The sequence below is a fragment of the Dromiciops gliroides genome, chromosome 2 (genome assembly GCF_019393635.1).
Source record: "Dromiciops gliroides isolate mDroGli1 chromosome 2, mDroGli1.pri, whole genome shotgun sequence".
Taxonomy (NCBI): Eukaryota; Metazoa; Chordata; class Mammalia; order Microbiotheria; family Microbiotheriidae; genus Dromiciops; species Dromiciops gliroides.
In genome coordinates this window covers 509,569,840-509,587,317 of record NC_057862.1, presented here as the reverse complement: position 1 = coordinate 509,587,317, position 17,478 = coordinate 509,569,840, and the positions used below count along the sequence as shown (strand labels likewise).

Sequence of the window (17,478 nt, the reverse complement as noted above, 5' to 3'; positions counted from 1 at the left end):
ATAGCATGTCCATAATTTTATGGTAAATTGATGCTGATTTAATATCCCTGGAGCAGAATCATCCAATTAGGACAGGTTTTTTGTTTTGACAGTGTCATAATTAAAACCCAGAGTGAAACATCCCAGAAGATCATTTAATAATTATGGATAACTAAGATGGTTCTACCTTGTAAGTCAATCACACAAGCCAATTACACGGAGATTAGTGGGCCAGCAAATAACAAAAGGAGTAATTAGGGAACAATTTTTATTTTTCTACTAAAGGGGGAAAGAAAATCTCACAACCCTTAAAAACAACCTAGCTAAAAGTATTCAGTCTTAAAAAACTATACGTGGGCTAGAAGATTACATATGCTGTCTGCCACATAGACCAGCCTATTCCCAGAAAAAAAAAAGGGAATAAATTTCCATGAAAGGGATTTGGTTCAAAGGCAAATAAAGAGACAAAAAGCCTGTGAATGTTCCAGGAGATCTACTGTTGACTGTAGGTTGGAAATTGGAACATTACAAACCCATAATCTTTAAAATTGGTTAGAGCTTCATAATTCCTAGCAGCAATGAAAAATCAGGAGGAGCTGTGTTCCTGGAATGCCCTTTAACTAAAGCACCTTCACCTGTGAAGGTAATTCTGTATTGAGCAAACTACTAGCTTCCTAGGATCATTGAAAAAGGTTTCTTCTCTTCTGAATCTCAGTCTGACTGTTTATTATAATGCTTCATTTTTAGTAAATGGATGAAAATTTTCCCTATCTCTTAGCAATTTTGTCAGTGAACTTTCCATTCAACATCTTCTTTGGAGCTGTTTTTTATGACACTCACTTTCCATCCATGCTGTATTGGCAGGATCTGCAACCCACTTGGCTAGAGGACTGTCTTCTTTATTAACCTGTTCTTCACTTAAAAATAAATGACAAAACAGTATTAATATTCAATAACATCACCTAGCAATGGAGACTCTTCATCTCATAACTCACCACATGGCCAAGTCTTTGTTTTATATCATAATCATATATTATGATTATATCATAATATATCACAACCATAAGATTATTTTTTTTAAGTGAGGCAATTGGGGTTAAGCGACTTGCCCAGGGTCGCACAGCTGGTAAGTGTTAAGTGTCTGATTTGAACTCAGGTCCTCCTGACTCCAGGGCCAGTGCTCTATCCACCGCACCACCTAGCTGCCCCCATAAGATTATTTTTTAAAGAGAACTTTAGAGTTTATATTGTATTTTCCTAAAACAGTCCTGAGAGGTAGGTGATATCAGTAGCATCACCTCTATTTAACCAAAGAGATAATTTACAATCTCTAAAACTGTAATATGACCGAATTTCACTGAGTAAAAAAAAAAAAATGGTAGAGTTGGGGCCTTGAACCCATTTCTTTCAAGTCAGTGCTCTCTCAACAATACCAAGTAGCCTTTAGATACTTTTGGGCAAATTAAGCCAAATCATAATTTTTGCTAACAACATCAGTGTTGTGTGGTGGAAAAAACACTGGATTTGTGTTATAGGCTTTAAATTTAAATATCGATCCCATCACTTATAAACTGTTTGACCTCGAGTCACAACATCTCTCAGCTTCAATTTACTCATTTGTAAAATGAGGTGAAAGGCCTATATGTCCTCTGAAATCCCTTCCAGGTCGAAATCTATGATTTTATTATGTTCTCAATCTAATTTCCATTCATTAATAAAATTAAGTATTTGAGTGCCTATTTGGGGCATAACAAAAAATAAGGCATTGAAAAAACCATGAAAGAAATATTAGGGGCAGCTAGGTGGTGCAGTGGATAAAGCACAGGCCCTGAATTCAGGAGGACCTGAGTTCAAATCCTGCCTCAGACACTTGACACTTACTAGCTGTGTGACCCTGGGCAAGACACTTAACTCTCATTGCCCCCCCCCCCAGAGAAATATTAGACAGTCTTTGACATTACAGGAGCTGACAATCTCATAGAGGAGACACATACAAACATGAACCAAGTGATGCAGTTGACTTTAAGCTAGGAAGACTTAAATTTCATTCCTGCCTAAGACACTTTGTAGTTGTGTGAATCTGGGCAAGTCATAAAACCTCTCTCAGCCTCATGGGGCTTTCCCCACCCAGAATTTCCTTCTCCTTTGCTCTCTCTCCCCATGAAAGAAAAACCTTTCTTTCATAAATCAGCTCAAGTTCCAGTTCTTCCACAAGTTTTTCTTCTGCCAATTCAGTTCACACTGATTTTCCCCATTCTTTGAACTCATTTACCACTTTATTTTTTTTTTTACCACTTATACGTATAGCACCTGAGGATTCTAGTATCATAGATCTAGAGCTAGAAGTAATTTCAGAAGTAATTGAGTCCAAATGTTTCATTTTATAAATAAGGAAACTGAGGCTGAGATAAGTTTTGTCATTTGCCCAAGTTCACACAATTAGAAAGTATCTTGGGCAAGATTCAAACTTGATTTTATTAATGAGTGGAAATTATATTGAGATCATAAGATCATAGATTTCAACCTGCAAGGGATTTCAAAGGATATACACGTCTCCCTCATTTTACAAATTTGAACTCAGAGAGACAAGTCTTCCTGACTCCAGGCCCCCCTGCTCTATCCACTGCACCACCTTACTGCCTTACTTTTGACTCATACTGGTTGTATGACCCTAATCAAATCACTTTAACTCTCCATGCTCCAGTTCCAAAAATAAGTTGCAAAGCAGGTGCCAATTGCATTAAGTAAAGAAAGTTTCTTCATCCAATAGCTGATTACATCAATAAAATGATGTCTGGTCGCCCTCCAAAAAAAAGTGGCATTTTCAAAGTTGAATATAAATAAACATGTAATCACATTTAAATAAAAATTAATGAAATAAAACAAGCACTTATAGATCTCTCCTCATTGTCAAGCACTGTGCTAGAAAATAGGAATACTAAAGTAAAGCAGTTCCTACCCTCAAACAACTTACATTCTACTGTGAAGAAATCATTCTCATTTTTAATAGTTCTCATTTCCAGTTAAATATATTTTGTTCATTATAACAAAAAATGAAGTCCTAAAAATGATGTTTTGTATCAAAATATATCAGATATTAAATTACCTAAATAAAGGCTTTATGCCTGAAAAGGCTTCAAGTTTCTAATTTTAAAGGTGCTCATGTAGTATTCTCAAAATATAGCCTTCTTACCTAAAAAAAAAAACAAAAAAAACCACCAAACTTTAAAAAACTCCTTTCAAGGGGACAGCTAGGTGGTGCAGTGGATAGAACACTGGCCCTGGAGTCAGGAGTACCTGAGTTCAAATCCAGCCTCAGACACTTAACACTTACTAGCTGTGTGACTCTGGGCAAGTCACTTAACCCTAATTGCCTCACTTAAAAAAAAAAAACAAACACTTTCAAGAAGAAAGAATTTATTCACAAATAGCAAAAGCATGTGTGCCAAGCCTTGGCTGATACAAAAGCAAAAATTATTTGAATTGGTAACACATTCAAAGTTCAACCCTTCATCTAGATATAGTTGAGGGTTATACTCTCCCGAAGACCTCCAAGAACTCAGTCTAAATAAATATTGGTTTATGGAAAATATTTCTATATACATATGTATATTTTTAAAGGCATAGGATAAAAAAATTTTAGAAATCACATTACATAAACCCTTCATTTTATTGATAAGGAAAATGAGTCCTAGAATTAGGAAATGACCTACCCAAGGTGACAAAACAGATTAAGTTATAAAACCAGGATCAGAACCTTGGTCCCTGATTCCCAGTCGACTGATCTTTCCAAAGTGAAATTAAGGAAAGCCCAGGAATCATATAGTCAGGATATGAGAGGGGTGGTCAACATAAATATTAATGTGCCTGAGTATTTATAGTAGGGGTTGTAGTATCAGGAAAATCATCATGAAAGCCCTAAAGCTTTTTAGAGATTTTGGCAAGTGGCCTAAAGATCAGATAACACCAAGAAAAATAAGCAAAGGGTTATATAAATACATGCGATTCAAAAGAAGAAAGATTTAGAGACAAAGATAGAAAGATGGCCCAGAAGTGTCATTAGGGAATGGGGAATATGGCAGTCCATCTTTCTGACCCTGGAAGGGGAAGGGGGGAGTTGCTTCTAACGGAGAAGGTTAAAATATATATTATGTCCTCAGAGGAAAATGAAGTTTTATTAAATGGTGTTGATTGAAGAAGTATTGGTTAGAAAGTAGTGGTTAGGAGATAGGTAAGAATGTCTCCCATGAACAGAGAATTTTCTCAGCAGCATGTCAGGATGTAGCTTGCACTACATAACTGTATCCCACATAATTTATTTGGCTATAAATATTATGTAGGAAAAAATGTTTCCTTCCTCCTAAGACTACATGGATGCATTATTTTTTGGTGGTGCATTAAAAATTATTGTTAAATGACTAATTATTATTGGCTATTGATTGACAATTGGGTGCTAGTGAGAATTTTTAAATCTGAGGATGATGTGACTGATCACAGACATTTGTAGTGTGATCAACCAATCAATAAACATTTATTAAGTGACTACAAAGTGTCAGGCACATCAGAGGAAGCACAATAAAGTTGATAATCAGCCTAGAATCCAAAAAGACTCGGGTTCAAATATCTTCTCTAAGAACATACTGGTTCTGTGATCTTTAGTACCTAATCTCTCAATGGCTTAGGGAATTTTCTAAGACTATACACTGCAAAGAATGTGCCAACCTGCATTGGTGAGGTTTCCTCACCTGGGAATTCACTCTACCAATGAAATCATAGGCCTAGTCTCTATTTTCTATTCCCATGTGCCAGATACTGTGCTAGGCCTTGGGGAGGAAAGGGATGAAGAAAAAAATGAAAGTGATTGCTTTCAAAGAGCTTACACTCAATCAAAGCAGATGGTCTATATATATAAAAATTTATATGAAATAAACACAAGGTAATTTTAGAGGTGAAGGCATTAATAGCTGGGGACTCAGCAAAGGATTCAAGTAGAAAGTAATACTTAAACTGAACTTTGAGGGAGACTAAGGACTCTAAGGAAGAGAGGTGAAGATGAAAGCATTCGAAGCATGACTAATGACCAGAACAAACTAGCCAAAGCCAGGGATGGAGTGTCAAGTGTGAGGAACAGCAGCAAGAAGACCATCTTGGATGGACCATAGAGTGAGGGGAAGAGGGTAATTTATTATAATTCTGGAAAGGTAGGGGAGCTGGATTTGGGGAGGGTTAAAGGGCTGTGGAATGCAGGAGAAGAGTAGAAACAGTGAGACAACATAGAAAGCTATTGAGATTGTCTAGGCATTATATAAGGGTCTAAGCCAGCTAACATTGTGACAGGGGAATGGGACAATATTTGAAGGAACTTTGTGAGGAAAGAATAGATACAACTTAGTGACTGAATGGAAGAGGGTGAGAAATGAGAGAAGTCAAGGTGACATCAAAATTTCAAGCCTAGATGATTGGGCAAGTTGCCCAAAAATGTTCACAAAGAAGGAAATATGAGTCAGGAATTGGGTTTTAAACATTTTGAGTTTGTGACAATGGTGGGACTCTAGGTAAAAATGTCCAGAAGGCATTTGTAACTAGAGGAGATATGAAAATGTCAAGAGATAAGTGATACCCAATAATATTTTTTGAGAATCATCTGCTTTTTTTACATAAGCCAAGAGGTGAAGGTTTGGGAATTTAGAACTGTAGAAGGAAGAAAGAAAGCAAGTTATAATAATTTGTATTCAAGTTTTCAAAGAAAATAGCATCAAATAAATCCAATTAAAATATATAATTCAAATAAATACACATGTGTATATCCATATGTATATATGTATGTAGGTATGTAGGTATGTATGTATTGGACATTGATACCTGTTTGGAGGATCCTCTGAACTTAAAGAATTGAAATGGGACTCTTCTGTCATCTCCTGTGTATCTACTAGAAAAAAAAACAGAAAAATTCATAGTTATTCTGTGTCCTATTCTGTGGAATAAGCAAGGCAGAAAGATTAGTAAAAACAAAACAAAACAAAAGAGCAGTCTACCTCTGTACTGGCCAGGGTAGTCTATGATGTGATTGCTTAGACATAAACTGCAGGCCTCTTCTTTGAACCAACAGGTAGAACCACTTCCCTTCTTTCTAAATCCATGCCCAGCCACCAGTATCCTAATCTTTATCCTGTGACAGCTCTGGTTCACTGTGCCCTAAGGAATACTTTATTGGCCCTCATCAGTTAATGGCTAGAACTGAATGACACCAAGGAAAAATTCCACCAGGAAAAAATGTTTAAAGGCAAATATCGTGGCTATATATAAACTAAAATAAATCCAAAATGCTCTACATCATAAGGCTGAGGGAAGCAAAAGTACTCAATCAAACATTCTTTGGCCATAAAAAGTTCCCAACCATAATTGTTGTTTTTGTCCTTCACTCCTGAAGAGGACCATGACATCACCCAGTATCATGACTTGCACTGAATTGGATTTAAGTGAGGGAGGGCTGTGCAAGGTCACCGACCTCACTCTCTCCTCCAAAGCCATCTGGGTTCAGTGGCAAGATATACATCAGAACCATTGGAGATGGTCCCAGATGTTTAAGGGGTTTAGTGACTTGTCTCACACAGCTAGTAAATTTCTGAGGTGAGATTTGAACAATTTTTGCAAAATTGTTAAGGGCTAATGTGTTTTTTTTTTTCATGACTGAAAGAAAGATAACAAGGTTGATCTAGAGAACAATTTTGGTTCACTCGTCTCCTAAATGCTCAACACATAACCAACCTCCTTCATATCTCCTTAAGAGAATCCAGGCCAAAGAGTCTTATCTTTGTTGTTTTCAACAATACATTTGCTTTGAAAGTTGAGGCAGTAGCTAAGTTCCCTCTTTCCTGAGTTCTTAGATCGGTTATAACAACTGCTCACTTTTAATTTTCTATGTCAGGAAAAAATTATTTCACTTGGTGTAGATCAGGCATTTGTAATCTTTGTGTGTGTGTGTGTGTGTGTGTGTGTGTGTGTGTGTGTGTGTGATGGACCCCTATGGTAGTATGATAAGGTCTATGAACCCTTTCTCAAAATAAGATTTTTAAATGCCTAAAACAAAATACATAGAATTACAATGGAAACCAAATGTATTGAAATAAAGACGTAATTTCTCCCATTCAAGTTGATAGCCTCAGGTTAAGAACTCTTCATTTAGGTACTACTTTTTGAGTCAGGACACTAGGTTCAATGGTTATGATATTAAAAGGCTAGTAACAGAGTAAACCCAGAACTGCTTCTGTGCAAAGCATAGGGTCGACCAGATTGTCTCAGTGAATGCCCACAAACTGCCATCCATCCAAGCAAGGGCAGAAAGGAGAGACAATCTGGAAAAAAATAAACAGTGGACAACAGCACACATACCCCTAAAAAACTTCAGAAGACAGAAAAGCTTCAAGGCCTCAACGCAGTTTGGATCATTATTTAATGTCCAGTGGAGAAAGAGCTAGCCTTGGAGACAAGTGACACACAGTGGCAGTGTCATCCTGAGCAAGTCACTTAATCTCTCACTTCCCCAGGCAACTCTCTAAAACTATAACATTCAGAACAGCTGTTGGCCTATACTGAAAGAAGGAGTTTCTTCACCAGGAAGTCCCCTAGACTGATGTAATCTAATGTTAGGATCAAAAGAAAAAAAATCTATTAATATAACATAAAAAATTATTGTATTAAGATTGAAGTATGTACTTGTATACATTTTATTCTTCATTACAAATAATTTTATTATCAATATTGTATTATTTGCTTACTATAGGAGTACATTAATATTGTAAACCATGCTAAAATTCCCTCAATCACAGCCAGACTCAGAAAGTAAAATTTGAGAGCTATACGAAAGTCCTGTGCAATTTCTTATAATTAATACAGTATTACTATCTTTTTATTCACATGACCAATGGCCCTAAAATAGGCCTTGATCACCTCTCATCTATATTATTGATTTATCTGACTCAATTCCCTCCTCTTTCCAAAACATCCTCTATAATGGTGCCAGGGATATTCCCAAAGCACATATCTGACCATATCTCTCCCCTACTTAATAAGCTCCCATGATTCCCTATTTCTCTAAAACCAAATACAAATTCCTCTGTGGCATTTAAAACCCTTCATAATCTGACTACAACCAGTCTTATTTTATGTTATTTCCTTTTACCCAAGTGATGGTCCAGCTCAACTTGCCTTCTTGTTATTGCTCATACAGGTTAAGAGGCAATATGGTACAATAATTAGGACACTGAACTTGAGAGTCAGGAAGATGCTAATTCCACCCCTCCAAATTTTGTTTTTATTTCATATATATTAATGCGTATATATGTTGTTTCCTCTGATAAAATAGAAATTTTATAAGAGTAGAGACTATTGTATTTTTGTCTTTGGACCTATAGCATCTAGCACAGTGCCTTGCACACAAGAGACACTTGATAAATGCACACTAATTGATTCATTTAGGGAACTTATTTATTAGCTATAAATTACAAAGGTAATAATATATATTTTTGTTTGATTTTGGGGTTTTTTTTGCAGGGCAATGAGGGTTAAGTGACTTGCTCAGGGTCACTAGTGTCAAGTGTCTGAGGCTGCATTTAAACTCAGGTCCTCCTGCATACAGGACTGGTGATTTATCCACTGTGCCACCTAGCTGTCCCTGGTAATAATATATATTTAAAGACATTTTAAGGAAAATTATAATAGTTATTCAGCTACTATTAAATATCAATCTTATTTAGAAATTCCTTCTAAAGAATTAATTCAAGATTTAATTAAATAAATATTTGGCAAACACCTAACTGCATAGAAGACACTGTGTTAGATGCTACGGGTACAAAGGTAAAAAAAATGGCATAGTCTATTCTCTTAAGGAACTTATAGTCTAGTAAAAGGCATAGATTATGAAAGCAAACAAATAACTATAAGACTAGTTGATATGATTGATTTTATAAGGTGTGGAAATTTATTTTGATTTCGGGACCCTACCTTTAGGCTGAGATTAGAAAGCCTTAGGCCCTCAGGGTCTCTCCTGTGTGAGAGGTGCTGGTGCCCCTCCCCCTCTGCTTCAGCTGAGCCAAAAAGCCCCGTGGGCTGTACAAGATGCCAGGTCAGACAGCTGGGGGAAGGGAGCGCTAGCTCCCTCCACCCTGAGCAGAGCTATCCGAGAGATCCTGGGCTTGTCCAGGCCAGGCTCTGGCGTAGCCTGTGCTGAGGCATGGGATGTTCAAGTGTCCTCCCAGCCCCAGCCATAGCCCTGACTGGTGGATTAGCTTGGTGTGTGGGTGCAAAAAGTCCCAAGATTTGAGTGGAGAAAAGAAAGATTATATATAGACCTGGGGGTTAGACTCAGAGGAAGGGCAGGAGGACTGGAGGCCAAAGGACAAGATAGAGAGACTGGGCGGACAATATTAGAAGTTCCAGGTGCAGCAGGTGGGAAAGAAATGCAGTGGAAAGAGACACACTGCAATGCAGTCAGGTTGTACATTTTATTTCCCTGTATTTTTATGTTTAAATAGTATCTCATAAATAAACTCTACTTTGATTATTTAGTTAAGAGCATTCTTAATCCTTTGCTTATCAATTTTGGGAGTGGGGCAGTGTGGTGGAACTTTATAAATGGCCCATGCTAAGTTAATAGCAGTAGGATAACCAGTGAGTCAACAGTCCACAGATTAGTCATCCATAGATTAGTCCCCCAAAATTAGGCTAGTCAGTCAAAATTATTTCAACAAAGGCCAGTCATGAGAGATAGGAGGAGAAAAAGATCACTTTAGGGTATAGGAAATAGGGAAATCAGGATGCATAGAGGAAGCCTCAGTTGGGTCTGTTAGAAAGGATTTTAACAGTTAGATGGATGGCAGAGGGATTCGAGTCCAGGCATGAGGGAATGAGACTGAAAATTCATGTAAATAGAAGAAGGAAAAATAGAATTAGGGCAACAAATCCAGTTTGGCTAGAACACAAATTGTTTAAAGAGGAGTAGTGTGAAATAAGGCCAAAAAGAAAAGTCAGAACCAAATTGTAGAGGTCTTTGAATGCTAGACTAAAAGTCCATATTTTATTCTTTAGGCAAAGCATAGGCATAGAGTTGCCTGACTTTAATGTACCTTTTTTGGCTTTATTTGACACTATCACCCTTCACATACTATATATTATAGCCAAATTGGAGTAACTGCTGTTTCCTACATTTGTCCTGACTTCTCCTACCTTGTTGAATTTTCAAACTTTATTCCTGATCTCTAGACTGAAAACTGCCCTCACAACTATCAGTTCTCATTCTTTAAAGCCCCATATCAGGCCACTTTCTCTATGAAGCCTGACTGAGAAAGTGCAAATTAGCCCACACTATACCCACTGACTAGCCATTGGCTGTGCTTCTACTTTATATTTCATCTAGCCATGTACCCACACCATCCTACTATCTGCCTGATCCCTCCACTTTCTACCTCCCCAACAAAATATACCTCCCTAGTGACCCCTCCCCTATGTCCCTCATCTTTCTCTATTAGAATGTAAGCTCCTTTGAGGGCAGACACCATCTCTTTTAAAAATTATTTGTATCCCTCATATTTAGCACAGTGCCTGCTATATAGTAAGCAATTCATTCATTCGTTCATTGTTTCATGTATTATTAGACTGGCACAATCTGTTATTGATGAGCCATGCTGGCTCTCTGTAGTCACCACTTACTTAATTTCTTCTGTTTTTACTAACCATCTCTCTATAACAATCAGTGGCTATAATATCAGACTATATCAGATCATAATATACTTTGGAAGCAAAAATCTCCTTGTGCTCTTTTTTTCCCCAATCAAGATAATGTTACTTTTGTTTTTTTCTTACAGAAAAGGAACCCCTTTCCCTTCCTATTCTCTCACCATAGACACATACTCAACTCTTTTCTCCAGCTGCTGGTAGGAGTTACATACATTTGAAAAAGAATGACTCTCCAGTCTTTAGATGACGTTATTACTAGAAATGGTTCGCCTCACAATAGCTTATTACAAACTCCCTTCTGACACAACCTCAGTTCAACAGACGTTTTATTATACCTCCCTCCTTGAAAATGAAATTAAAAATGAGAACTTTACAATTTTTGAAAAAAGATATTTAAGCAGTTTGGCCACACTGATCTAACTCCATTAGATTCAAGAGATGTTGACTGCTTTCAGATTCACTCATTGTACTTTCATTTCATGAAAATAGGTCAGTTAAACATCACTTGTGCTTGGAAGGAACAGATTTCTCAGACAATTAAATCTTTTAACAAATGTTTCCCCCTCCAAAAGAGTATTTGTGTTTCTTTCATAGAAAGAAAGCAATTCAAGGTCTGCTACTATTTCCAAACCAAATTCTTTGAAAGACTGGGGAAAACCACAATACTGTAAAGGATAATAAGTCTGAAAGACTTCAGAACTCTGATCAAAACACCATTCTTGACTGGAAAAGATTGATGATTAACCATGTCTCCATTTCTTGGAAGAGAGATGATAGACTAGAGGTTCAGAATGAGATGTACACTTCAGATGTTGTTTTGTTTTTCCTGATTATACTTATTTGTTGCAAGAGTTGTTGTTGGGAGTAGATGGGAAAGGGGACACTGGACAGGGCAGGGGAAGGGAGTAAGTTAATGGGTAGTAACACATGCTATAAAAAAATTAAAGAAAGAAAAGATCAATAGAACTTTTTAAAAACACAGAAGATAAAAAAAAGAAGGGAGCACAAAGAGGATCATTTCACTCCTTCCTTCTAAAATTTAATATATGCCTAAAAATTTACAAACAATATAAATATACAACTTCATATACAATTCTTTTTTGTTCTTTGAATATTGATGCATTTGTCTTTGTCAATGATTCTTAAATTCCTAAAAATTTTAAATGTAAAATTATATGATTTATAACCAAGAATAATCATATCAATTCTCCTTCTGTACATAGAAGATAAAAATTACCTTCTTCATCCACAGAGAGAGTGCGAATGATGATGGGGCTAGAGTAGGCTGGAAGTATGAGTGGTAAATTGGAGGGAACTGCATAACCACAAGGCACAGGAACGGAATAAACACTTGGCACACTGGGGCTTGAACTTTCTTCTTCAGCACTTAGATCTGGCGACAATTGCTCCTTCTCCTGGAATGGTGTAATATTGATAACTGAATAGGGATTTACTTTCATGGGTACAGCTAGTTTACCAGCTTCTGCAACTTGCAAATTGTCTCCTCCAGCTTCATTACTGTCTCCTATGAAAGAAAAAGAAGAATCTTCATTGTCTCAAGTTATAGAATAATCATACCCATCAAATATTTCTCTCAGTGTCTGTCTAGGAATGGGAAAAGTAAAAAACCTCCAGTTCAAATTTTTTTTTTTTTGTGGGACAATGAGGGTTAAGTGACTTGCCCAGGGTCACATAGCTAGTAAGTGTCAAGTGCCTGAGGTCGGATTTGAACTTATGTCTTCCTGAATTCAGGGCCTGTGCTTTATCCATTGTACCACCTAGCTGCCCCCCTCAAATCTTAACTTCTGATGTTAGGCCATCCTGGAGCTTTGAAAAAGGCTTTTAGTCCTTTATACATATAACTTAATACCTATGATGAAGCCCAAGAAGTTATTTTTTTAAACCAGTGAGAGCTATCAAAGGAAGTGACCTTAACTGCGAAGGTGGGATAAATTTTTGGAAACAAAGGATGGAATCAATGGAACTTTTGTGGGAAGAATCAGTAGCCTAATAACTACTGAAAACTATTTACAAAATTAAGTTCTGGCCAGGTGAACAGATCATCTTGATCACCTGAGCAATGACATCAGCATTCCTGATGTATCAGTTAAGTGAATAATTCACAGAGGGCTATCGCTTGAATCCAACCAGTTTACCCAGTTGAGTACTTTATAGGGCTTAGATAAAATGTCCTGACATCCAGCATAGATTTGCATTGAATCAACATATCATTGCCCTCAATTCCTTTTTTTAGTGGCTCTAGGATAATGTTTGGCATTTAACGGCCTTCATAATATGGCTGCCGTCTACATTTCCAGATTTATTATGCATTAGTCCCCTTCACAAAGTATGATTCAGACAAGCTGGCCTTCCTGCTGTTCTCTCTTACCTCATGCTGTCCCCCATTACTAGAATGTACTTCTCTGTTCATCTCCTCCTAGGATCTTCAGCTCAGGTACCACCTTCTTTGGGACGTTTGCCCTGACTGTCACCCCTTGGTCCCATAGTCTTTACTTCTCATTTCTGCCTCATCCTATTCGGTATATACTTATCTGTGGCATGAGAAGTAGCATAGAATAGAAAGCACATTGTATTCAGAGTCAAAGGAACTGGGTTGGAGCCCTGACTTTGTCACTTAGGACCTGTTTGTCCCTGGGTGAATCAAGCCTTTCTGGGGCACAGTTATATCATCTGTAAAATAATGGGGTTGAGCTAGATGGCCTCTGAGATCCTTTCCCTCTAGGACTATGATTCTATCATCCCTCTGTAGAATACAAACACCATGAGGGCAGGGAATGTTTTGTTTTAATCTTTGAATTCCTAGCACCAGCACAAAGTCTGGCATATAGTAAACACTTAATAAATGCTTCTTTAATTGAATTCTAAAAGTACTGATAGAAGAAAGAGAAATTACTTTTCTCTGAAAAAAAAAAATCTCTCTCACTCCACTCCCCAAAATTTAGTTAGAAACCATGGAAAATAGTATCTGAAGAAAAATACATGCAAAATTTAAAATTTTTCTAATGAAACTGACCTCTCTGGCTTCCTTTAAGTTCCAACTAAAATCCTACCTTCTATAGGAAGGCTTTTCTAACTCCTCTTAATTTCAGTGCTTTCCCCCTTTTAATTATATCCTATTTATTCTGTGTATAGCTTGATATATTAACATATATTTGTTTGCATGTTGTCTCTCCTATTATATTGTTAACTCCTTGAAGGCAGGAACTGTCTTTTGTGTCTTTTAGTACTCCCAGCTCTTAGTACATTGCCTAAACCATAGTAAAAGCTTAATGTTTATTGAACTGAACTGAAAAACAAAAACAAAAACAAAGTATAAGCATGGCTTTCTTAAAAATTCACTTTTCTCCAGGATGTTTAAAACTGGCTTCTAGAATACGTATGGTGGGGAGGGATAAGAGGAAGGATAGAAAACAGCTGAAGTTCTGTAAGATATTACTTAAACAATATGGATACTATAACTGGATGGCCACCTGGGCATTCACCTGTGGATGGAACTTCTTTATTTTCAGCATCACCTCTGGAGTCAGATTCAGATGAAGGTAGAAGTGCTTGTCTATCAGCTTCTGGAATTTCATCTCCACTGTCAAAATCAAATTGTTCTCCTTCCTCCTCTTCATCATTATTAGTAGCACTTTTTAACTCATTTTCTAGAACTGAACAAGGACAGATATGAAGATGGTTAGCATTTGTTAATAGTCCAGAAACTGTAACATCCTGATGATAAAGGTTGATCCTAGGACTCATGAACAATTTACCAAAGTAGCTGTATATCAGTTTCTTAGTTGACATTTCTACTAGCAAATATGCAAAGGTAGTAGTGGTAAAAATCTTCCAATTAAAATCTTCCAGAATTTCATCTCTACGGCCAGATCTTACTGTCTTCCTTTTCTTCATCATTAGCAGCAGAGAATTTTAAAATTTACTTTCTAAGTTCTGAATAATAACAAAAATTCATAAAGTTTTGCTTTAGCTTCTGCCCTGCTTCTAAATCCCATAGTATTTTTTTAAAGAAAGCAAGAAGTCAACTACAGATACTTTCATCATTTTATAGGGGATTTTTCAAAGTAATATGTGAGAAAACTAAGTTTTTGTAATGCATTAAAGAAATTTCATTGGGAGGGTTAACTTCAAGTGAAGTTTGTGATTTCAAATGATCATATCTTCTCTTCTACCAGCTATGGCATGCTCTACATCTTCTCTATGAGGAAACCCATATATTCACTGGGCCTTATTGTTTATGTTGCCATGGTAATAAGAATTCTTGCCAGGGCTTCTCTTTCTTCAGGAGGCAAAGATCTGCTGATCTAACATGTTTTACTGCAAAGAAAATAACAAAACCATTCATGCAGACTTTTGATGGAGGGAGGGAGGGAAAAACCAATGCTGAATTTATTATTAAAGAGCAGAACACCATGTTGGCAATCCATGCAAATTATTGGAGAGCTCAGTCCTTGAATTGAAGCATTAACCTTCAGCCCTAGTTTTCCTAAGTGACAACTTTTTAGGGGTAAAAAAAAATCCAACACCAGAATTAAATCACCATTAAATCTCCCCAGCTGTCTTCAGTGGAATTTTTATTTATGTGAAAGTTTAAAAAATATTTTCAAATGATATTGGTAGACTTTTAGCATATTTTTCTTCCTTATAAAGAAAAAAAATCTCTCTAATTCACACTTTTTTTAACTTCCCTCTTAGTGGGCACCACTTTCACCCTAGGTCCATAACCTTTCTGTCTTCCTCTATTACTCACACTCATTCTCCAATCAGCTGCCACATCTTGTTTCTCTTCATTTAATTCTTTTCCATCCTCACATGAGGCTTCTTTAGGCCTTATTTTTCATCTGAACTATTAAAATCATCTTCTTACTGATCTCCTTGCCTCATCTCTCTCAATTCACACTCATGCTCCACCCAGCTTCCAAAACAATTCTCCTAAAGTATAGATCTGACCATGTCCCTCCCAGAACACAATTCAATAAACATCATTTGCTCTCTGTTACCTCCAATGTTGTTGTTGTTAAGTCATTTCAGTCATCTCTGAAAACCCCTGTTTGGGGTTTTCTTGGCAAAGATACTGGAGTAGCTTGTCATTCCCTTCTTCAGTTCATTTTACAGATGAGGAAACTGAGGTAAACAAGGTTAAGTGACTTATTGGAGATCACAGAGCTAGGAAGTGTCTGAGGCCAAATATGAACTCAGGTGTTCCTGACTCCAGGCCCAGTCCACTGCACCACCTAGCTGCCCAAGTATCAAACATAAATTCCTTTGCATTTTAAATCTTTTCACAACCTGGATCCCATCCTAATTTATCAGCTTTCTTATACATTGCTCTTCTCTACACACTACAGTTCATCCATAATGACCTTGCTACTCCTCATGCATGAAAGTCCACTGTCTATCTCCATGTCTGTACCAAATGTTCCCTATTACATAACTCTAGGGATAGAGACTTGAGACAGAGAGACCAATGAAATGATGTGGTAGACACGGAGATAGAAGGAACCTTTAAGCTATCAAGTCTATATAATAGACTCTTCATTTTAGTATTGGGGAAACTGAAACTCAGAAAGGTAAAGAGACTTGACCAAGGTCAAATAGCTATTAGGTGATAAGAGTGGAGATTTGATTCTAAATCAGTACTCTTCCAACTATACCACCTCCCTCCAGAGAGGATATGATGGTCTTTGGCAAGACCCTGCTAAAACCCCTACTAAGACCCTCCCGGACACAGATAAGCATCCAGAGGAAGGTAGGTATAATAAGAATTCAACTAGGTGAAAACAGGAAAAAACAAAGTTGAAAAATGTAAACTAGACATACCTCAAGGTAATATATAGCAACCACAGTGAGTGTTAAACCTTCAAGAAATAGGTCTAGGAGACAGCAAAATAAATTAAGTGGCCCAAGAGATGTCTGGACCGCAGTTGAACACATAGTAAGAAAGATGAACTCTTGCCTAGAAAAATGATAGAAAAATATATTTGCTTTGGATCTTATAAATATGATTAAGACTATATTAAATAAAGACAGGGGTGAATGGGCAAGAGATGCACCTATGTATATCTTCTAAGCTTGAATACACAGAAACAGCAGTTACACACAGGAAGAATAGGAAGAGAGAGAAAGAGAGAGAGAGAAATTCATAGGAGAGAAAAACCAAGAAGCCAGAAATGAAACTCATGACCCTAACTATTTCCATGCCAATTGAGCACATGTGGGTAATAAGTAAGATAAAGCAGGGATCTTAATAGTCTCCAGGTTTTTTGTTGTTCAGAATCAAGTCCGGAATAGCAAATTCTTCAGCCTTTGGAAGGGTTAAATTATCACTAAAGAAAGCCACATGTTTTGAACTGATCTTCTTTGGGCAAAGAACACACTCTAGGTCATTGAAACCCTTTGTCATTTCTGTATCATGTCTCTTGCTCCAGAAGTTTGTATTAAACTTCTGTAACAGTTTTCCTCCTGTTTTTCCCCCTTTTACTCTTCATTCCCACACTCTGTACCTTTTTTTCCCCCCGTCTCCTTCCTAAATTTTTTTCATTTAAGTTTATATAGTATGTGCAGTGCTACTTTTTCTTCCCACTTCCTCCATCTTTCTATTCTTTTAAATAAGGCATATACCCTTCTAGATAGGAAGTTGAAATTAAAGGAGAAAGCCAGATAGGAAGATGAAATTTAAGGAGAGGGCCTACTTGGCCTCCATGACTTTAAGCCAACCGAATCAGATAAATTATATTTTAGAGT

General features: G+C 37.0%; 1 protein-coding gene across 7 annotated transcripts in view; it reads right to left on the bottom strand.

The window, feature by feature from the left end:
- ARHGEF10 (Rho guanine nucleotide exchange factor 10) overlaps nt 1-17,478 on the bottom strand; it is a 233,289-nt gene that overhangs the window by 150,053 nt on the left and 65,758 nt on the right. For 4 of the 7 annotated variants that reach the window (XM_043985031.1, XM_043985030.1, XM_043985033.1 and 1 more), the window contains 4 exons: nt 14,217-14,387; nt 11,951-12,238; nt 5,842-5,908; nt 820-896 (listed from right to left, as the gene is read on the bottom strand). In XM_043985031.1, the coding sequence (XP_043840966.1) occupies nt 820-896; nt 5,842-5,908; nt 11,951-12,238; nt 14,217-14,387 (603 nt within the window). Of the gene's footprint in view, nt 1-819; nt 897-5,841; nt 5,909-11,950; nt 12,239-14,216; nt 14,388-17,478 lie in introns of those variants that run through there. The other 3 variants (XM_043985032.1, XM_043985035.1, XM_043985036.1) reach the window with 2 other exon arrangements.